General features: G+C 37.9%; 2 protein-coding genes across 2 annotated transcripts in view; one reads left to right on the top strand and one right to left on the bottom strand.

The window, feature by feature from the left end:
* Positions 1-23,768, top strand: part of Taf3 (TATA-box binding protein associated factor 3) — a 171,853-nt gene that overhangs the window by 142,222 nt on the left and 5,863 nt on the right. The window contains exon 5 of the mRNA XM_033761816.1: positions 23,703-23,768. Within this exon, the coding sequence (XP_033617707.1) occupies positions 23,703-23,768 (66 nt within the window). The remainder of the gene's footprint in view (positions 1-23,702) is intronic.
* Positions 9,151-15,014, bottom strand: LOC104860291 (nuclear nucleic acid-binding protein C1D-like). The gene is made up of 2 exons (XM_033761799.1): positions 15,010-15,014; positions 9,151-9,649 (listed from the first exon to the last, which is right to left on the bottom strand). The coding sequence occupies exons 1-2, from the start codon at positions 15,012-15,014 to the stop codon at positions 9,151-9,153; spliced, it is 504 nt and encodes a 167-aa protein (XP_033617690.1).

The following is a 23,768-nucleotide window of genomic DNA, read 5'->3' on the forward strand; positions in this document are numbered from 1 at the left end:
AAAAAAAAAGAAAAAAAATATATATGTGTGTGTGTGTGTGTGTGTGTGTGTGTGTGTGTGTGTGTGTGTATATATATATATATATGTATACACACACACACACACATATATATGTATGTAAAACAGAGGCACTAAAATTTTGTATGCCCCTTTTTGTGTCACACCCCCCACTGTGGTTCACAAAGCTTAGCTCATATCTGGTGGGGGATATGTTGGAATTTCTAAGTTATTTCTTCACATTATAAAAATAGGAGCTAAAGCTTTTTGTATTAATCTTGAAAAGTATAAAAGGTTTAATCTTCAGGTTGTTTTTTTTTTTTTTCCAGTACTGGGGATTGAACTCAGGACCTTACACTTGCCAGGCAGGCATGGCTACCTCCCTGGCTCCTTAAAAGGTTTAATCTTTTAAAACAAAAAATATATATATGGATATTTTTGTCTTTGTGAGATCTAACTTTTTGACAGAGAAGAGAATAATCATGAACACTTGAAAAATTAGTGATTTAAAATGTTTTCAAAGAAAATAGAGAATATAGAAATACATTTTAAGCCAGAGATTTAGCTCAGAGATTCCACCTGCCTCACGAGCACAAGGTCCCGAGTTCGATTCCCGGTGCAAAAAAAAAATGTACTTTAAAATGTAGCTGGATTTAGCCAAAGAACATTTAATGGAGTGAAAAAATGTACAATGGTATTTCAGTAATAAATTCCTTAAAGGAATAATAACAATTAGTTTTTCTCCCACTTTCTGCTTTTCTTTTCTATATTTGAAATGTTTTTTCCAGTCTAAATGAATTTAAGGTAACTTCATGAGAATACATAATAAAGCAGGAAATAGAAATAGGAAATAAGATCAGGGAGAGAAAAAAGAGACAAATGATTCTTTGTCAAATATGATTATAGCTTCCTAGCGGTAGGGTTTTTGCTTTTCATGTGTGTGTACCAGCGTGTGCTGGAGACTAAACTAGGGCTTTTCACATGCTATGCACATGCTCTCTCACTGAGCTATGCCTCAGGCCCATGTAACAGTTTTTTAAAAAGTGCCCCTCAGAAGAGGCAAAGATTTTCAAAGCTCTAAATTTAAAACCTAATTTCCATGTGGAACCAGATGGCAAGGACAGTGTCCTCCATAGCAGATTTAAACAGCTGACACTGAGGCTTTTTTTTTTTTTTAACTTTTTCAGACAAGCTCATGATCCAAGGGCCCACGTAAGTGCACATGATCCAAGGGCCCACGTAAGTGCACAGCTCAGTGAAGATCCACTTTGAGAGGCTGACTTGCCTATGATTGCAACGCTCTTGTTTTCTTTTGAGTATTGTGTTAGTTGAAATGTTTGCTGTAAGTAAAGAAACCAAGTCAAACTAGCTTAGAGAAGGGCAGTGGGCATGGAGCTGGAGGTTCGACTTTAAGTAGGCACCGCGCAGCGTTCACAGAGAGTTGTTGGGCTCTGCTGGCTTTCCTTTTCTGTGTCCTGCCTCTCTGATGGCAGAGCGGCCCGCGTAGCTCTGGTCCTTCATGAACCCTCGCCGTCAGGGACGTCAGCCCTACAGCTCCTGTGGTGCACGGACGGTCCTGTGAGATGGGGACTCAGTGGGCCTCAGGGAAAGGGGGCTCCAGTCAGAAGGAGGGGCTGGGCAGAAATAATAGATTGTTTTATTTTAGTTAGAGCAGGGCTGTCAGATCTTGTATTTTTACAAATGAAACCCACGGGGCAGAGCAAAGAACTCCATCGGTTTAAAACATGAGCCTTTGGAGGTAAAATTGAGGAGTGTTTCCGGGCATCATCCTTGTCTGACTTTTTAGTTTTGCTGTGTTATTATACCTGTACATTCAGTGGTTCCATATCCATGTGTCTCAGTATAGTTCTGAGCCACCTTCAAGAGGAGACAAATAAAGAACATTTTTCCTATTCAGTTCTTCAGCCATTTTCCAGTTTTTCGAGCGTAGTTCTTGACTTGCTTATAGTCCTCTTTCATTTTTACTGACCTAGAATTATAATCAAGCCCAAATTTTTTTGAGTGCAAAAAACGAAGTGTAAAATTTATTAAAACATCCACAATCTTTTAAAGATACCAAGAGTAATACAGTTAGTTCACAAACCCAGTTGTTTGTGTAAATTATAATAAAATACAAATCAAAAAAGGCTACACACTTACAATTTTGAGGTTCCCTGAACTAAATTTACTGAAACACTGGGGGAGAAGGAAAGGTAAGGAGGGCACCTCAGAAGGCAAATCAATAAAGTAGAAGAAAAAAACATCAATGAAAAGGTAAAAATTATATAAAATAAAATTGTCAGCATGAATTTACTGTACTAAGAATATCTACAGTTTAATTCATATCCTATTGCCTAATTGAGTCCAAATTTAATTTTTCCCTGGCACATTATAGTTTGTTCATTAACACCAAAGGTGCAATATGTTTAAGAGAAAAATTAATATACTGTCAGGAAGACTAGCTGTAGGTTTTGGGAAATGCTTTTACCTCTCAGTAAATCAAGTGGAAAGATTTTAATCAAAGCATTTCCATCTTACTTGTAAACAATTACAGCGGCTCTTACGTGGATGCCACATTAGGAGACTTAGGAAAATTTACTGGATTCCATTCTAATGCAATTAGAGCTAATTTTGTTCTTTAAATGAATAAAAGGTCAGCTAGTAAATCTAGCTTATCTTGAGTCCAGACTTCAATAAATTGTTTTATTTAATTTGTTGTAAAAGATCTTATCCTTAATGGGTCTAGGTCTTATTAGTTCACTTAGGTTTTAAAATATTTATGACCACCTTTTTAGATATGATTTGAATGATAGTTGGAAAGTTTCTCTCTGCAGTGTTATCAAGGCCCGAGATCACTAATTGAGCGAATATCCAAGGGTACTTAAGATTTGTTATCTACAGAAAGCTGATGTGAACTTCCAGAATTTAAATGTTCTTTAACCTGTGTTGGCAGAGATAATTTAGCAGTATCATAGGAACCTTTTGAATACTATCTGATCATAATTTCCCCTGAAGATCAAACTGCTCACACTTGTGGCATTTAAGAAGAATGTGTGTGCCTACTGAGGCAAACACTTAAACGCACTTATTATTACAACATAAAAATTTTCCTTCTTCCCAGTCTCTTACTTCCCGTCACTTTTTAGGCCTATAGTAGATTCAGATACTTATATAAAGGTTCGAGATGCATGAAGTAGCAGTTTTTTCTCTTTTCACGCATCCACCTTTGTAGCATTTCACTGTGGGACCTGTGTGATGTAGAGTTTTGGCCACCGTTTTCTTAGGCTCTGGACTGTAGTCTGAGCATGTGGAGCTGACAGCCGCATTAGCTCCGGGCTGTGAGGGTTTGCAGTTTGGGCTCCGCTCATCACGCAGGCTCCAAGAGACCGTGACGTCGTGTCCCCTCTTCCTCAGGCCCACTCCTGCGCAGTCCTTCACCCCTGCCTGCCTCCGCTGGCTCTTCCTCCACCTGAGACAGCTCGTGTAAGTTCTTCCCGTCTTGGCTTCTCACACGTACTCGTTAGATGTGCCTTCTTCCGGCTGTTCCCTCCTAAACGGACTGCTTTGGTTTCTGCCCTAGAAACTGTTTTTTATTTTTTCACTAAAATGATTAATTGTATCCCCATTCCCAAATCCAGGGAACATGCTGTAGCCCATATATTAATCCTTTTTGCTGTTTTGGATCCTGTTTCCCTTGAGCCCTTTTTGAGACTTTTTTTTTACTGATTCTACACACATCTGAGATATTTTTCCTACTATGCCTTTTTTTTTTTTTTTTTTTTTTTTTTTTTTTTTTTTTTTTTTTTTTTGCCTGCTTTTTCATCCTTACCCCTGGGCACTTTGTTTTTTCTTCCTAAATGTCCTCATTCATCCTTTAGGTCTCAATTATGCATGATGATTCCCAAATCTTATTTCCAGCTCAGATTGTTCCCCCAAGATTCACACGAGTCTGCCCACTTACTTTCTGGGAAGTTTTGCTTGGGTGGAGCAGTGGCCGCAAACATACCATTTCCAAATTTCCAAAACACCATTATGTTCCCCAAGCTGGTTTCTCTTATATGTCTTACATGTTGATAAGACCAGAACTTCTACTTTCAAGCCTTTACAGGCATTAGGGTAACTTGAAAGAAGCCAAAGCCTGTCTAGCATACTTCGGAGATTTTATTCCTGTTGCCATACCAGATGGGAAAGCCTGAAAAATAAGATATGAACGCCTCCCTGGTTTCCCAAACTGAACTAAACAATGGAAAGCAAAGGACCCTGTCCTTGGATCTTCACTTGAAATCTTGACACCTTGTAATTTTGATTCCACATCTTCAAACTGGGATAACTGTTCTCTTTTTAGACACAAGTGGTCAGTAGTACCAAACAAGGAAAAGATGCCCATAGCCTTATTCACAGGGTTCCATAACTCACCACAGGCAAAGATACTATTAGCGTGGCAGGCGGGATGTGTGGAGCTAGGATTTCTTGTTTGTTTTATTTTTAAATAAGAGACAAGGTCTTGCTATATTCCCACATCGGCTTGAAGCTTGTGCTCTTCCTGCCTCATGCTCCTGAGGTAACTGGAACTGTGCACTACTGTACCAGCTGCAGCTAGGATTTTCATAAATGAGAATTATGTAAAAGTATCTGGGAAACAAAACAGTTCATCTCCTGGTTAGGACATAACAGACCTTCAATAAATGTTAGCTGTGTATTTTCCTCTTTTTAGTGTTGTGAACATTTACTTTAAAGATAAGTGCTTCTCATTAAGGTGTTACGTGTATTCCTTTGTGTATTTTAGATAAATTCAGGTATAATAAGGAAAGGGACTTTTAAGAAAAAATTTTGAACAAGTGCTACTAAATATGTAAGTATTTGGCTTTGTATTTTGTTTTTGTTTTTGTTTTTTTCTGGTTACAAAAATAATACACAAAGTTTTTATCTAAAAAAAAAAGTAATTGTTTAGAAACGTGTTAACTTAGAAAACAGATCTTTCCCCCAAGCCCTTTCCTTTCCCAAAGATAGCCACTGCTAGCTATTCTTTGTATATATTTTTTTAATTTTTAGGAATATCTTAGATATACTACTCTACAGCTTGTGTTTTGTTCCTCCTCCTATTCACATAATAATAGACCATGGCTATTTTCCTCTACCTAGGATAAGGTATTAAATTTTACTGTTTTATGATAATTTAGGTGTCCTGTCATCCTCATGTTTTTGTTCATTTGAGTTGTTCCAGATTTTGCAATAACATATAAAGTTATCTTTGTTCAAATGTTGCTAAATCAAAGAGTGTGAATATTTAAAATTTGAAATTTATTGTGCCAGATATCATCCAAAGATTGTAGCAATTAAAATTCCTTCCATTAATCAATGAAATGACCCTATATATAAGAATTCATGAAATCTGATGGTTCTAAAATTTAGCAAGACTTTGGGCAACTGCTACTAATTTTATATGACAGCTAGACCCATTCTCCCTAATAGGCCTGTGTGTGCATTTTCTAGAAGGCCTCCCTCCAGGAGCAGCCTTCCATTTTGAAATACTGTCCTCCACATGATTACTCAGGCTGTCCCCAGGTACTTACTGAGACCGGTCAGTCCTTGACAGGGTCTCCATCACAGATGAAGTTTTCTTGGAGTGCATTTCTCGTGTAAATTTAATACTACAAATAATTGCTTTCTTTGTGATTTTAGAAAACTGTTGAGTACTTCTGACTAATTTTGAACTTTAACCCATTTCTGAACATAGCTATAATGTGCTTTGTGACTCAGTTGGGAAGTACTGATTAATCTGTGTATGTACAGAGAGTAATGAATGCTGTTAGGCTCGTTTGCTTTGAGCTAAGATGAACGAAATGATTAAGTCAGAATTGTAAGGGTAAATGGCCATGTTCCAGTTTTTTGTTTGTTTTCTAATCAAACCATGCCAAACAAGTATGGCAGAATGTCTTGCTACTTTTTTAAAAAATTGTTTCCATTGTTTTATTTGACTAATAACAAATATGAGGAGTTTCACTTTTGCCTCATAAATTTAGGCCACTTTCAGAATTGACCAGGTAAATCTTGCTGCTTTTTTCTGGCCTTCCTAATGTGAACTTTTTCCCTTTATGCATACATGCAGCTGTCCACTAGTACATGTGGTTTCAAATATTATCGTTACATAATTGGAAAGAAACTGTGAGAAGAAAGATTACTCTCTTTCAGATTGCCCAGCATCTGGCTATCCAGCTATTTGTGGACCCTGTAGTAAAAATCTAACTTAAAACAATGACGAGATTACCGGTCAGTCGGTTCAGGATTACGACGCTGCAGGACTCTGACACTGGGAAGGCAGGAGGTGCTGAGCACTTCCACACAGGTCCTCACGAAGGGAAGAGTGCAGCCGGCTTCCGGTCTGTCTTCACTTTCCCTCTGCCTGAGCTGGAAACCTGTCTTGCCCTTCTGGTTCGTCCTGGAAGTCAGAGGACGCTAGGTAAAACTTGGAGGAGATGAGAGGACCAAAGTAAAATCTCAGGCAGCTCTCTGAAACACACAGCTAAATCCTATGGTTTGCAGCTGACTTGTTGAATAAATCCTTTATTCTGATCTTTAAGTGGTTAAGAGCTATGCTCATCTCTTCTCTTCTTATTCTGTCTCTCTCTTCTAGAATGACTTTTAGTGTGAATCTTGTCAGTGGAATAATTTCTTGTCTTGACTCAGAAAATTTTAGAAGTTTTGTTATACAGGTATATATACCTTCAAACTTTTATGGATACTTTTTTTTTCCTGAAACAGGATCTCACTATATAGTTCAGCCTGGCTTTGAATTCACTGTGTACCCCAGGTTGACCTTGAACTCACACTGATCCTCCTGCCTCAGCCTCCTGTGTGCTGGGATTACAAGGGTACACCACCATGCCCACCTTACTTTTTTAATGAATACTCTTGTTCATGAAGGTTCCTTCCATCCCAAAGAAACAAAACTATTTTATTCATTAAGTATTTTATTAATGTTTCTTTGTAACAAATTTGTTCCTTTGGGTTATGAAAAGATATGCTTTTATCTCATGTTACAGTTTAACCATTGCACATGTTTTTTTCCAAATCAATTACTGGAATGTCTTCACTTTCATTTTGGAAGATCACTTTATATTATCCAGTGTATAATATTAGACAGTCTACTTACAGTAACACTGAAAGGGTTATATAACACATATATACACATTTTTTACTTGTTTTAGCCACACAGATGAATATATGTGTGTTTATCTTAAATATGTATATATTATATTATTGTATATGTCATATATTTTGTTCCCTGGTATTAACAAAGGAAAGTAAGAATTCATGTAGAATCTCTGGTGAAAACAGCAGCTGTTTTAAATGTTTAATATATTTTGAAGTGTTAATGTTAGATTTTCCAAGCATGACTTCAGTAATGACTGAATTTTTTATAGCACTCTAGTGAGTGAGATACAATCTTATTCACAGTCTTTTTCATTTTTCAGGTTCACTGAATATTATCTTATTACTTTTAATGTTTTCAAATAACTTGGGATGTTATTTGATACTTTAAAAAATATAAAGGTAGCCGGGCATGGTGGTGCATGCCTGTAATCCTAGCATTCAGGAGGCTGAGGCAGGAGGATTGCTGTGAGTTCGAGACCAGCCTGAGCTACACAGTGAGTTTCAGGTCAGTCTCAACTACACAGTGATATCCTCTCTCAACAAAACAATGTGTCTGTGTGTGTGTATATCTATATATATATATGTGTGTGTATATATATCTATGTCTATCTATATATATGTATGTATGTATATCTTATGGTTAACTTACAACTTTGCCATGTTTTTATATAAAAGTATCCTCTTGCACAGATTGTAGGTTCTGGCACTATTGAAAGTAAATTTTCATCCACATTAAATTTTCAGTTTCATTTGGCTTTGCTTTTTCTTACTAATACCCATATATTGGTAGTAGAGAAGCAAAAGCAATTCTGAAACCATGATGTATTTTAGAAGTTATGACTCCAGAGTTTTTTTTTTTTTTTGTACCGGGGATCGAACTCAGGCCCTTGTGCTTGTGAGGCAGGCGCTGGAACCACTGAGCTAAATCCCCAGCCCGAGAATTTGGTTTTTGAAAAGAACCCGAAAGTGCCCTAGACAACACCCTCGAGGTCTACATTTTTAAAAAGTAAATCTGCATTTAAAAAAATACTAATTTTAATTTTATATGTAGCATAAAAGGTATCAAGAGATAGATATGAAAATGGAAATTTGAATCAGAGGTCCATTTTCAGAAACATCATTTTTAAACATCATGGGGAGGCTGAAGGTGTTGAAGAGTAAAAGAGGTGCCTCTGAGATTATGTGGAAGTTCACCGTGATTACTTCCAGGTGGGGTTAGGAAGCCTCCCTGCCTGCCTGCTTCTCCTTCATGCATTCACACATTTGCTGTACGTGGGGTTTACATTCTAGCAAGCCTTAAAGTAGGATGGTTTTCAACATGTAGAGCCTTTATTAAGAAGGTACAATCATCAGACCAACAGCCAGCCATCAAATACAACCTTATTTTCCACCTAAGGTTAATAGGACTATATTTTATTGTAAATATGATGGTGAGGCAATATACCAAGAATTAAAGTACAATCTTAAAGTTTTAATTTCACACTTTGAATACCAAAAAAGCAATAATTCCTGCAACAATGAAAACATAATGAATTAACCACACAGAAAAAAGTAGATATTTAAGCCTTTTCATTAATACTATATAGTAAAAACACATGTACTTAAAATTCAGTCTAGAGATAGCATACTTCATAAATTATTCATTTGAAATAGTACAAATGACTACAAATGTTACAAAGAACATTTAACTTACATTTCATAGTTGCTTATAAAATGGTGCTTGCAAGACTGACCTATATAGAGAAGTGACTATCTTGCCAAAAGAGATAGTAAACTATAGATATAAATCACAATGTTAAAAACCTCACAGTGCTCTATAGGAAAATCAATAAAGATAAGTCAATCTTTCTGGTGGGTAAAACCAAATTTAAAGTGTAAATTTCAATACAAATTCCAAAAAGAGTAAGTTTAAACCTCTCCTTGCCACAAAATCATCTATGTTGTGAAAACAATAAAAATGATGTACTTTTTGAGTATGTGTACATCAAAACCAAAAAGTTAATTTTTACTTTTTCCTTTATTGGCAGCTTTCGCTGCATGTTTAGATTTTGGTTGCCAGAGAGCGTTTTTCACAAATCTTGAAGCTGCACCTCTGTCCAGCCTGCCAGCCTTTTTCTTGTCTGTTATTTCCTTGACTCTGTTCATGTGTACTCTGATTCTTTCCAGTTCCTGCTTTACTGGATGTTCCTTAGGATTGACTCCTTGAGTTGCCAAATAAACCCAAAACATCGAATTTAATGTGTATGCAGAAACTAAATCCACTTTAGCTTGTTCAAGTGGGTCCAACTTCTGCAACAATTCATTTCTTGAAACAGACATCATGGTCTTCAGCATCTCATCCACAGCACCTATGGAATTCTCAAATGTTGACAAATACTCATGAATTTCTACTGGATAGTCTTCATTAATTTCTTCACCTGCCGTTATGACCAACTCTAAACCTTCGATTCTTGACTCCTGAAGTGGTCGCACGCTCAAGTAGGATTTGTGTAGAGCCCTAAAGGGTGAATAAAATTTGGAAAAAGGAAGTAAAATTTCCATAGTATTCTATTGATATAATGGTAAATATGCACCTTAACTTTGTTATATTTTATAATCCTAAGTCATTTTGGACAAAATGCATATTGACAGCTTAGGATTTCGCTCAGTGGTTCCACAGCCTGCCTCACAAGCACAAGGTCCTGAGTTTGATCCCCAGTACCAAAAAATATGTATATTGAGGGCCGGTGATTTAGCTCAGTGGTTCTGCTGCCTGCCTTGCAGGACAAGGACACGAGTTCAATCCCCAGTACCAAACAACCAAACAAAATGCATATTGACGGTTCTTTAAAACTTTGTACATTTAAAAAATCATTTTCAAATATAAAACAAAATGGTGCACTTTCAGATACTCATCACCTAGATAGACTTAATAGTTACCAAAATGTTGTTTTACCTGCTTGATCTATTTTCTTCTTTTCTTGTCCTCTAACATGTCCAAGCAAATCTAGGCTGACTGGCCTTTCAGCTCTGTACACTTCAGTATGCAGATCTAAAGACATGGTTGTTTTCTTATATAATCATAATGCTATACATCAAATGTATGAACGCTTGCTTGCTTTTATCTGGTCCATATTGAGAGTTCCCCATTTATCTCTCTATTTTGCTTACCCTGAAATATACATCATTCAGGAGAGGCAAGAGAAATGCTTCATCCTCCACTTTTCTTGCCACTCTTGAGAGAGCGGAATTGATGGGGTCGATATCACCGTACCGACTGATACTACTAAGGTGTTGGTAGGAGTTGGTCTCTCTCCCTTCACCTGCTCTCCTCTTTCTTTTCATGTTCAGATGGCTCCATCTTGACCAATAGTAACTCCTTTATGTCACCTGCAGATCTCAGTGGAAGACCATTGTATTGGATAACTTTTTTTACTTTCTGTTACAAAGATTCGAGTTTATCTTCTAGAATTTTTCTCTGTATCTTTGTGTATTTGCACAGACTTGGATTTAGCTATTCCTTTAAGAAACAGTGATTCCTTTAGTGGGGAATGTTTTTTAGGAATCATAATCTGCCACTAAAAGAGTCCCCTGCTGCTGGGATGTCATTACTTCTTAACCTTTAGAAAGGACAGAGCTAGCAAAGAGGAGTATGTGAAATAAGTTTACAAGTTTACACTTACTTTTCTTTTTTGGTACTGGGGATCAAACTCAGGACCTTGTGCTTGGAAGGCAGGTGGTGGCACCACTGAGCTAAATCCCCGGCCCTATATTTATGTTTATATCCAATTCAAGCCTAACATTACTGTTGCTTCTTTGAATTTATTTCTGTATCTTTTATATTAGAAATCAATAATATCATAATTAGTTATTTGCTTTAATTTATGGGCACTGTATAAAGTAGTCTGAAAGTAGTAATACTTTAGTGTTACTATTTTAGTAGTTACTGCCAATAAGACTTCGGTGAGGGTAAAGATTTTTTTTCCTGTGTTTGCTCTTCAATTTTACTGTGGATGTGTGAACAAAACAAAATGGTGTCCTCCTAAAGTCACCTGAAATGATTTTTCTCCAGCATGATACACATCAAGGCTCATTCATTTCTGTTTATTTTCACTTCAAAGGCAAATTTTTAAATTTAATTTTATGATATGTCGATCATTTATTTACCTGACTGCAAACTTGAAGCTGTGTGACCAGAGGACCTCAGAGAGGTCTCTCTGCCCAGCCCTTTCCTTTTACCCTTTCCATTCCTTACCCTGAGGACTATCGATTAGTCTCCACTAGTATCATTCTAGTGTGTTTTTTTTTTTGCAAATACAGGGAAATGTGCATTATTCATTGCTTATCGAAGTACAACGCCTTCTTAGGGTATTTTACAGATTTGGAACATTTGACAATAAAACTTTAATCATTTGGGGCTCTCCCTTGGAAATGTAGATTCTTTAATGGCTGTGTTTTTCTCTAATTACTTCATGCAATTTGTTTCATTTTTCAAATAGGTCATGCCTGCATTAAAAGATAAAATGTTTGCTACTTGATATGTACTTGGGCTATCACGAGATAAAATACCCATTTTATGGGATGATGTAAATATTCAAGAGGCAAGCCATGAGCTTGAGGAATTAAATCCATTTATAGTTGTTTTATAATTATATGAATGTTAAAATTTGTGCTGTGAGGATCAAAAAGAATAAGGTATAATGATTGATTTGAAGAATCAACATAAAACCAATTCTTATAATTGTCTTTGGGTATTTGATCAATGTAAAATATGGAAATGACTGTGATACAGTCGACATCTTAAGTGCTGATTCTCTAAAATATAATTTCTCCCAAATTCTGAATATTCATTCGTGTACCTGAGGTAAAGAAATTGAATATTTGATGTGTGAGTTTTCTATTTCCACCCAACAAATAACCCCCAGACTTGGTGATTTATTCATAGTTTCTTGGAGAATTTGAGGCTTGGGTGTTATCAAGCCGCAGACCCTGACCACCATCACCCTAAAGCCTCTGGGAGACTGAGGTCGATGTATCTGCACCAGGCTCACAGCTGGGGCTGTGAGGAGAGGCCCTGGGGCTGTGGGCAGTGGGGGGGGCCTTGCCCCAGCAAGTGCTCCAAGAGAGAGCAAGGCGGAAGCCTCGGGGAGTTTTATGGCCAGGCACAACAGGACACAGCAATATCCTGGAGGCTCGTTGACTACATACTCGGACTCAATATTTCTGGGGGCTTTTTTTTCTAGGGGTGGTGGCACTGGGATTGAACCTGGAAACCATCTAGCTGTGTCCTTATTTAAGGCAGTCTTTTTAAAATTGCCCAGGCTAGCCTGCAACTTGCCATCCTCCTGCCTCAACTTCCTGAAAAGCTGGGATTACAAGCATGTGCCCCCAACATTACTTTCAGTAACATTGACAAAGTAAATATATGAAGGCTGCCTGACTTACTAAGTTTTATAGTGATGTTACTGTTTTTTGTGGGGTTTTTTAAATGTCTTGTGAGGAAAATATGGGAATCGGTTTCTTTTTTTTTTAATTGAGTTTATAGGTACATTTTAGGTATACAGTACAGTTAAACATGCATTATTAGGATCTTGTACCTCTACATGACAGGTCTTGGTTCTCATTTTTCCCCCTTGGGGAATCAAGTTTCTAAAGGTGGGGATGTTTCTGACATTGATTAGAAATTTAAATCTGAAAGAGAAAAGTGAATTGAGGTATAAGGAACATATTTTCACCAGGGCAGTTTTTCTCCAGTGAAGAATTTACCTTTCCAAAAGATGATGTAAAATTCATGGAAATGATTATAATAGTTTTTACCTGTGGTGTCATTTTGCAACTACTTAAAAGTGGCCATTCACTCTTAGGGGTAAATAAGTAAGCCATTGTGGGGAACTTTTGAACTTTACATGCAGTTTAGTAGCCAGTTATTTGGACTTGATAATTTAGATTACTGGTTTCATAGTGTTTGCACACAATAGCTGAATAATGAGAAGCATTAAAACCCCTGTGCAGAACCTACCCAAACTGTGTTTGCTGCTAACCTTAGAGCTCTGGGGCTGGGCAGGCAGGGCTGGCTGGCTCTTTATTGACTTGTCAGCCTGTGAGTTTGCATTACAGGCCAAGCTGCTCGTAACCCATTCTGTTTACTTCACTGTTTTGTGGTGGAGATACAGGTAAAGAAACCCTGCTGAAAGTCCCTCTTCCTGCACATTTGTTTGAATAACACCAGTGTTCGCAGCAGTTAGGGCACTGTGACCAAATCTCCCCAAAGCTGTAATGTTTGCAGCACGGAGCCATCATGGGACACAGATGTGGGCAGTATTGTTTTCTCCCCAGATGCTGCATTCAGTGTACACCTCTGGAGAATAGCGGACTATGCAGTCAAGTAGGAGGGGAAAGGTGGTGGTACTTCAGGAGGCAAAGCACCGTCTCAGTGGAGAACAGTGAGGTAGCCTGTTGGAATGTAAAACTACTTTTACCATGATCAAATTAGATTAAGTGTTGATCGTTTATCTCACCTGGAATAAGAAACTATTATGTCATACTCTTATATATTTTTCTTTAATGCTAAAATTAAAGAAATAAAATGATTACTTTTAAAACCATGTATTCAGTTACCACAAGTCACTTAAAAGCTAACGTCAAAATAACTCAAACTCTAGTTAATTTTCTGTGGAATTTCCAAAGAGTTGAGTCTGGTCATGGTGGTCTGCTTGTATAGTCCCAGTTATTCAGGAGGCTGAGCCAGAAAGGTGGCAAGTTCAAGGTTAGCCTAGGCAACTCAGCAAGACCCTTTCTCAAAAAAAGGTGGGGGGGTGTGCTGGGGATGTAATTAGCCCAGTGGTAGAGCGCTTACCTAGCATGTGTGAAGTCCTGGGTTCGATCCCTAGTGCTACTACACACATACGTACATACAACTTGAGTGAGGTCTGTAATGTGTATATGTACATATGTGTGTATAAATTACCTTGCACTATCTAAAGGCTATTCCAGTCTATTATCTAACTGTGTATGTAACTGTGTATTATTTTTAGTATATTTATGAGGTTTGACATAGTTATGTGAGATTGTTTTCTCCTCCCTCGGCTCTTCTCTTCTTGATCTCTGTTAATGGCTATGTTGGCAGTTTAGATACACTAGATTGTACAGCTCTTTGATTTAGCGTGGGGCTTTAGTCCATCAATTTAGGAATGAACTACGGTGATTTGTCTAAAAGGCTTTAGCCAAGATAGCACTTTTTTCCAATAAATAAAGTACAACGTATATACAAGAAAGGTGAACAAATTATGTGTACAACTCAAAGCATCATTTTAAAATTCCCATTGACATTTTAAATGTTTATATTGTGACAGTATTTTTCTTTTTTTCCTTATTTTCATTACATAGATTGTATATGTAAATTATAGATAAGCCAAAATTTGAAAGTCCTCTGTAATTCTGCTTTATAGAGGCAATTTCTAGATGTCTTGGTATATATTCTTTTGAATTTCTTTCAGACTACACAGAATATAATCTTGTCTGCTTTCTTATTTCATATAAAAGTTGGATTCTCATGCATATTACCTACTACTTTTTAGAAAGTATATATAGGATTTTGTGTGTGTGTGTGTGTGTGTGTGTGTGTGTGTGTTTATCACCACTTCTAAGAAGAACGTGGCATTGTGGTCATCTTGTATTTGATTAATTCCCTGTTTTGCAGTATTTTTTTTCTTTTTCTCTTTTCCAGTACTGAGTATGGAACTCAGGACCTTGCGCTTGCCAGGCAGGCATAGCACCTCTGAGCTAAATCCCCAGCCCTAGGGTATTTTAAATGATAGTCATTCTATTAATTTTTTTTTGCAATAATAGACTGAGTTGCAAATAATGTTTTTTTCTTACCTCATATCCTCGCATAATTGTCAGTTTCCTCAGGGCAAATCTATAGAAGTGGAGTTGACGGTCAAGAGTTGGTGCATTTTTAAGCGTTTGATAGACTTTCAGAAATACCGTTCCAACCACCCCCTGTTCCCCATTCTCGACAGTTGGTGTTGGTCTTCTTCACCTTTCCTTTTAAATGTGGATCTTATTAGCTGACTGTGGTGGCGCATGCCTGTAAACCCAGCACTCTAGGGCCTGAGGTAGGAGGATCGCAAATTCAAGCTCAGCCTGGGCAACTTAATGAGATGCTGTCTCAAAATAAAATCAAAACAGGGGCTGTGACTTAGTGCCAAAGCCTGGTTCGATCCCCAGTACCAAGGCAGGGAGCCTTTATTGATATGATGGTTGTCTTTGTTGTGAAGACAGAATGTTTTTTCCCTCATATTACTGTTTTACTTGATTCTGTTCTTTGATCATGTTTAAATATGTGTTAGTTTTTTCCTTTTATTTGAGTGAATATTTTATCTTTGCACATTGCAAATCATTTTTTCATTTTGTCTTGTGTTTTAACTTTGCTTATGATATTTGTGCCATTCAAAATTGTGCAATCAAATCACTATTTCCCTTTGTGGTTTTTGCTTTGAGGAAATGCCTAGAAAATCTTGGGTGCATTATTTTGTCTTGTTTTACCAGTCTTAAAGCACTGTAGGATTTAAAGTTTGTGACATACCCCAAATTGTGCCATCTTTGCCTGGTTTGGTGGTGCACACCTGTAACCCCAGCACTGGAACCTGAGGCAGGAGGACTGAGAGAGAGTTCAGGGACTGCCGGGGCTATATAACAAGTTTGAGGCCAGCTGGAAACATATCCAGACCTTCTCTCAAAAGAAAAAAGACCAAATGATACCATTTTACCACTCACAATTGAGCTCCTTTAGACAATAGTTTGTCTTTACCTCCAAGAAACACTTTCCACCAAGATAGCTAACAAATAGTAAAATTGAAACAAAATAATAAATTCTTTGTAAATAGCTTTCTGAGCCCCTCATCCATCAGTCCTGCTGTTTTCCTTAAAGAGTGACTTTTTTTTTGTACCAGGGATCCAAGGCAGGTCCTTGTGCTTGTGAGGCAGGCACCAGAACCACTGAGCTACATCCCCGGCCTAAGAGTGACTTCTTAACATAGATGTTCAGGCTTATTTCTGACCATGCTCATATAGGCCCTAGTGCTGTTTCCTTCTTTTTGTGCTTTTTGTCCTCCTTTTGTTCCTCTCTCTTTCTCCCTCACCTCAAATTACTCCATTAAGCTGACAATTGAAAACGTCTGGGTTGTCCCCTGGCTTCCTAGCCTACAGTCAGTGTTTAATTCCTTCACTTCCTTTTATTCATATTGTGTATCGCCCACACTTTCTCACACCGTATAGCTTATTTTTATTTTTTTTGCTGTGATTTTGATTGGCTAGAAAACTAAAGTAAATGTGTTGTTTTACCTAGGCCGTCACTTCTTTCAGGACCAGATTTGTTTCTGTTTGATTAGTAAGTTCAGATTTATCAGGTGCCTACTAAATGATTACCATATTATATGGGAATACAGTGATTAAAAAGAGCTTTCTGTTCTTTCACAAAATTACCCATGCAGCAGGATTAACAAATATGTACACAAATTATTCAAATCGTTTTCAGCCTTATAAAGTTTGCTAGGTTTTTTTTTTTCATTGTGCAGTTTATTCTGGAAAAGAATAAGTATTCTGCATTGATTGAATAGTTTTTTTTTTCGGGGGAGGGGTTACCAGGGATCAAACTCAGGACCTTGCACTTGCAAGGCAGGCACTGTGCCACTAAGCTAAATTCCCCAGCCCTTGAATACAGTTTTTTATGTGACCGCTGAAAGCCTGCATTGTCCAGTGGCAGAATGTCGGCTTAGCAAGCATAAAGTTCTAGATTCAATCCCCAGCCCTTTCCCCCAAATTAAAATGTCCATACCATTGAGCTACATTCCCCAGCCCTAAAACTTTGTCTACTGGATTTTTGACTGTTTATTCTTTCAGTTACACAGAGAGATAAGTATGCTGAAATCTCCACTGTAACTGTCTGTTTCTTACAGACATTTTTGTCATATATTTTGAGGTTATATTCGTAGGCTCATATAAATTTTTAATTATTTTATTACCTTCCTGACACATTGAAACCTTCTGTTGTGATGAAGTAGCCTCTATTGTCGCTGGTAGTTCTTGTCTTAAAAGTTTGTTTTGTGTAGTACTACGTTGTATCTGTGCATCTTTTTGTAGCCTCCTTCAGCCTTTCTGTTCTTAGACATGTCTCATAAACAGAACACATTTGGGTTTCACTCTTTTACCCAGCCTGCTAACTGGACCATTTAGACCATTTGCATGATAGGATTGTTCTTTAAGAGTTAGTATTCACCGTATTGTTTTGTGCTATTTCTCTTACTGTTCTGTATTTCGTTTTCTCTCTTTCCTGTATCAGATTGATGATTTTTCTTAATCATTCCATTTATCCCTATTAATATGGAAATGATATATATACTTTGTATCTAGTCTTGCCTTAGAAGTCACTACATTTTAAAGTTAACATCTACACTTTATTACAGATAGTAGATTTTAGAATACTTTAGCTGTTCACCTGCTACTTCCTTATATTGAATGTTATTATATGTATCTTTTTTGTGTAGTAATATCTTTTAAATGTACTGGCATGGTATTCATTCTTTTTGCATCTCAGACCTTCTAATGGAATCACCTTCTCTCTGCCCGAAGTACTTCCTTCAAATTGGGGATGCTCAAAGTGTAGCCCATGGACCCTTTGAAACTCTTTGGGGGGTTTATTGGAATGATAATTCTGAATAGTAATAATTTTCCTTTTTCACTGTATTCATATCTGTTCTGATGAGGCAAAGAAAACTATACTGCTGTTCATTGTGTTCTTACGTACAACGCACTCAGGGAGAGGAAGGACAATTTGCTTAAGGACATCCTTAGCGGGGTAGGACACCATTCAGTGGTGAACACTTTACCAGCATATTCAAGGCTCTAGGTAAAATTCAAGCTTTTAAATGAAAATTAGAACTTCAAGAAGTTACATCTATAGAAAGCTGACAGTTCCTTAACCTTTGGGGCATTACAGTGGGTTAAATATACCCATACCATACTTTTCTATGTAAATTTGTGTTTAAGCATAATAATAGCCTGCTATGAGTCTTAGTACCTATCCCTGAAGGATACAGGAAACATTCTTTGTGTTTACCCACGTAGTAAAATGAACAGCAAGGTTGTACACCTGTGCAAAAGTATCAAACCAGGATTTTCACCCACATTGTGTTTTGCCTAACAAGTTTTATATGTATTCATCTAAATATCACACAGGATAAATACACATACACCACTCTAGGATTTTTTGTGTTTTTTTAAAGTTTTCTTTTGATTTTTGTGGTAAAAGTGCCCAGTTTAGTACACTGGCACATGAAACACCAGATTTGCACATTTTGGAGGTCAAAAGTAAATAATCAGATTACGCATGCATGGGTGGTGAAGATGATCCATTATGGTAAAACACATGTTTTCAAAACACAAGAGTAGTGTGGGTGAATGAGGAGGAGGAGGAGGAGGAGGAGGAGGATGACATTGGTATTGGCCATAGGAGCCAAAGTTCCTGTGATAGCAAAATGGAGCAAGAATTGAGTGATACAGACACAGGGAATTCAGAGCTCCTTCATTCAGAGGATGAAAACAGTAATGTGGGTGCATATTTGACTATTCAAAATGTTGCAAATTGATCACGCCACCAAATGGAACGATCCAGTGTTAGAACTAGGAAGGAAAATATAGTGAGGACCTAGGCAGAGATGAAACCTATTAGACAGAATGCCAGCACTGCCACTGAATATTGGAAATTGTAACAAATAATGCTACAAGATGTTGTGAAATACACAAAGGCTGAAATACAAGTAAAATATTCTGTATGCACCAATAGCCACACTCCAGAAATGTATTTATTATGCCGGGGATTTAGCTCAGTGACACTGTGTCTGCCTCGCAAGTGCAAGGTCCTGAGTTCATCCCCAGTACCAAAAAAATGTATTTATTATTGACACCTCACTAGCTGCACTAAAAGCATTCACAGGTCTGCTGTACTTAGCAGGGCTTTCTCATGGTAATCACAGGAATGTAAATGAGTTGTGGAAAAGTGATGGATGTGGGCTGGAGATTTGTAGAATAATAGTGACACTGAAGAGATTTGGTTTCCTTCAAAATTGCCTGAGGTTTGATGACAAAACCGCACCCAAGAAAGAAAAAGCACTGATAATCTGGCTGCTATCCAGTCATTGTTTTACAGATTTGTGAGTGATCGCCAAGCAGTTTACCTCCCATCTGAAAACATGACTGTTCATGAACATCTTGCAGCATTTCATGGCCAGTGTAACTTCAGGGAGTACATGCCAAAAAAACTTTCAAAATACGTCATTAAAAATTATGCCCTTATAGAGGAAAATGCCTTATATGTTTCAATTTAGAAATTTATCCTAGAACTCAACCACCAGGCCCTTACTTTTATAGTAATAAATTGAATGATCCTGTGAACAGACTTGTTGCTCCCATCTCCCACACTATGTTTGGGACATTTGACAGTTGGTTTACCAGTTTCCAGTCAATTTTATATTTGCTGATAACACAAGTTGTCCAGCCCAGGAACTAACTGTACCCAGTACCAAAACAGAAATTCCAAATGAAATACTGCAATATCAAAACAGAATTGTATAGTACAATCTTTGGCTTCATGTATAAAAAAGAGAAACAAACTGGTACTGCTGATGTCAACATCGCACCATGATAGAAATACTGACAGGGAAACCTCAACAAAACAGAAGCCTGAGATGGAAACTTCCTACAACAAAGCCAAAGATGGAGTAGATGTTGATGCAGCAACTATAATGTCATTCAAAACACAAACCATTGGTCAACAGTTGTGCTTTACCTGATCCTAAACGTGCGGCATAAAAAGTTTGATAGTTTACAAAGAAAATAACAAGTGCAAAATGCCATGAAGAAATTTTCTTAGAGGTTTGGGACCGAAACTTGTAAGAGATCATTTACAGTAGAGGGAAAAAAATGTTTCTGCCTAGGGAACTCCTCAGAAAAACTGGGGAGCACACTGTTGAGCTGGCAGGGGAACAGGCAGGCACAGCATCCCAAAGACCCACTGTGACAACAGGAAAACCACAAAGATCATCTGTGCTCTACAGGAAAGCACAGAAAAACAAACCATAAGTGTTATCAGTAGAGGTGATAATTGTGTGGAGCATGCAGTTTTCATGTATGAAGACTGCCTGTGCTTCAGTTGAAGCAAAGATGATTTTTATTGTCGAGTTCTATTAGTATTTTCATTGTAGCTTACATAGGTTTTTATTTCTGATGTTCTTATTTAGACTTTGTACACCAAAGACCAGTTGATGTTGAAAATTTTGATGATTTTATATAAACACTCAATAAATATTAAAACAGCAGTACTTTATTTTTGTGATGTTTTTCCTGTTAAGCACTCTGTTTAATATAATAAAACTCATAAAATTAAAATTAATAATTCCTCAGTAGAAAAAGGATACATGTAGGTTTTATTCTAAAGAATAAATATGGGGGCCAGGGATTTAGCTCAGCGGTTCGGTAGCCTGCCTTGCAAGCGCAAAGACCCGAGTTCAATCCCCAGTACCAAAAAAAAAAAAAGAATAAATATGTAGGTTTGACACACCCATGCACTGTTATGCACCTTTGTGATACAAAATGTTATGCCCCCTGGGTGATGAAGATATTTTTGATGAGATGTATAGTAATGCCACTACTTCAATTTCTTATTTTTTACCATATTGTCTGGCAAACTGTGTATATAACTCAACCAATATTTTCAGATGTCCATTGCATATAAAATCACATGTGGGCAAATCATGTATTCAAAGTGCTAGGTAGGTGTATAGATTTTAATGTAACAGCATATGAAAAACTCATTTTTATGATTGCACATGGTAACCAACCCTTTGTTTGTTTGTTTGTTTGTTTGTTTGTTTTGGTGCTAGGGATTGAACTCAGGGCCTTCTCACTGAGCTACATCCCTTTCACATGTTTTATTTTGAGGCATGGTCTCACTAACTTATTAAGTTGTCTGGGCTGGACTTAAATTTGCCATCCTCCTGACTCAGCCTCCCAGAGTAATAGGATTACAGGTATGTAGCACCACACCCAACTCTTTTTTTTTGTTTTTTAGTAGTGCCAGGAATTAAATGAGGGCCTCACACATGCTGGGCCAGTGCTGAGCTATACTCTGAGCCATATTGCTTTTAATCTCTCTGTTAAATTTTAATATGGTTAATTTTGACAACCACAGTGCACATTTTAAAAGGGTCATAATAATTTTTAAGTATTTAAAGAGGAACTAACACCAAAACTTTGAGAATTGTTTCTTTACCATTTTTCATAAGGGCCTGCCAGTAGCACGCCCCTGGCTTTTACTTCCCTGAAAATGTCTCCTTCACCCTTATTTCGGAAAGCTGTTTTAAAGACTGTTACAGCTTGTTTCTAGACGTCCTCCCAAAGCTTCTTGCAGTCATACGTGGGGCTTTGGGAGGTGGCTGGATCTAGGGTTTGTGTTGCTGGGATCAGAGACATGATGCGGGGATGGAGCCGCAGTGAGATGCTAGGATTAAGGGTGAGAGAGCTGCCCTCCCACAGCTGGGTGAAACAGACAGACAGCGGTGGTCGTGGCTTGTTACTTGTAGCTTGCTTGCTTGGTACCTTCTGTCTTCTGCCTGCTGTGAACTGTTTATCCTCTGTGATGCCCCTCTGTCTTGCCACCCTGCCTCTGCAAACTGTGAGCACAACAGACCTTTCCTCCTTTAACTTTTGGTTTAGGGTATTTTGTCTCAGCAATAAGAAAAGTAACTAAGACAAAGTTGATTTTTCTTTAGCACATAAAGATGTCCCACTCATCTAGATTTCATCAAGGCTAGTTGAGAAGCTGGCTGGCATGTGTTTCTTCGAAAGTAATCGTCCTTTTTTGCTCTGGCTGCTGTTCAGGTTTTTTCTCCTTTGCAAAACCTTAACATAGGGAAGAAGTTCTATTGGACTCTACTTTGGATGGGCCCTGCGTGTTCATATCTGTCTTCTTCATTAAAACCAAAGATCGGATTTCCCTGATGTGTAAATGCCCTCAGGGCAGAAGCATCCATTCTTACAGTCTGGGTTCCTGCTTTGTCCTTCAGTTTTGATGCTGGTACCCATCTCTTAAACCATTGTGGGAAACAGCCTTCAGACATAGTGCTTTGAAATTTTAGTATAAAATAAAAATAGGAAATTCTCACTCTCTGGAGCCACAGGAGTGACTTTGAGCTCCCACCTGGATGCATTTCATAATCATGTATATGACTTTATGCTGAGTTCTCTTTGTGCCTTAGTTTATCATCTGCAAAAGGAAAACAATATCTTCCCCTTGTGTGTAATTCTTAGGAGGCTGAGGCAGACAGATTACAAGGTCAATGCTAGTTTGGACAACTTAGGGAGACCCTAACAGGTAAAATTTAAAAGTAAATAACAGCTTATCTCATTTGGTTGTTACGAGGGCCATAATTTGCTTTCAGGTGTTAACAATGTATACAGCAAATGCTCAGGAAACAACGTTAATTGTGTTAGGCACCCATCAGATGTCTCCTACAGACTCTCTTAAATTCTCCTAGTCTGGCTGTACTGAAGTTAAGAAGTAATCACTTTCCGAAAGCAAGTAGACAGCAAGTAGATCAACCCAAGGCCTTATGCGTGCTAAGTGTGCACTCTACTGCTCAGCTCCAAACACAGCCGCATAATTGAGTTATGGTGGACTCTTAAAATAATTTAATGTTTTATAAATTTAAGTGAGAATTCAAAGTCAATACTTTTTTTGTTTTTCGTGGGGTTTTTGGCAGGGTCTCACTATGTAGGCCAGGCTGGCCTTGAACTTGCAGCGATCCTCCTGCCTCAGCCTCCTGAGTGCTGAGATTATAGACATGTGCCATCACACCTGGAAGGTCATTACTTTTTGTTGAAAGTGGTTTCCAAACTAGAACATTGAAAAAGTGGTATCATACAGGCTAACAACAGTGACTGCAGGTGTTGTCTCAACACCGTGGATATAACGCCTGCCTTACCACTTTATATCTGTACATACTTTTTAAAGTGTTTGTTTTGAGGTTCTCATTACAACGCTCTGAGGCAGCTTTCTTTTTTCACTCTGTCAGAAAAGGAAGACAGTGTGGAATAGTAAAGAGATTGTTGCGTGTGTGTGTGTGTGTGTGTGTGTGTGTGTGTCTCCTCTCTTTCTCTCTACGTACTACGTGTGAAACTCAGGCCCTGGCACTTGCTAGTTAGGCAAATGCTCTGCCACTGAGCTACGTCCCCAACCCCAATACAGGGGTTTTTTGGTTGGTTTTTTCAGTGTCTGGAGACTGAATTCAGGGCTTGCTTGCTCAGTTATATCCCAGCCCATTTTTAGAGATGAGATCTCACTAAATTGCCCAGGCTAGGCTTGAACATGCAGTCTTCCTGCCTCAGCCTCCCAAAGGGCTGGAAAACAAAAATATTTTGCTACTAGAAGAAGCCCTTTTGTACAGTTTTTTAAAAACATGTTTTTGGCTCAGTTATCCAATTTTGACTTTTACTCTGCTCTCTCCTGTTGACAGCGTCATCAGCAAAGTGGTGTCAGCCCCCGAGGCTAAGCCAGGGCCCGCTCTGAACAGACCCAAGAC

The sequence above is a fragment of the Fukomys damarensis genome, unplaced genomic scaffold, assembly GCF_012274545.1.
Source record: "Fukomys damarensis isolate Sample0158 unplaced genomic scaffold, DMR_v1.0_HiC HiC_scaffold_10, whole genome shotgun sequence".
Lineage (NCBI taxonomy): Eukaryota > Metazoa > Chordata > Mammalia > Rodentia > Bathyergidae > Fukomys > Fukomys damarensis.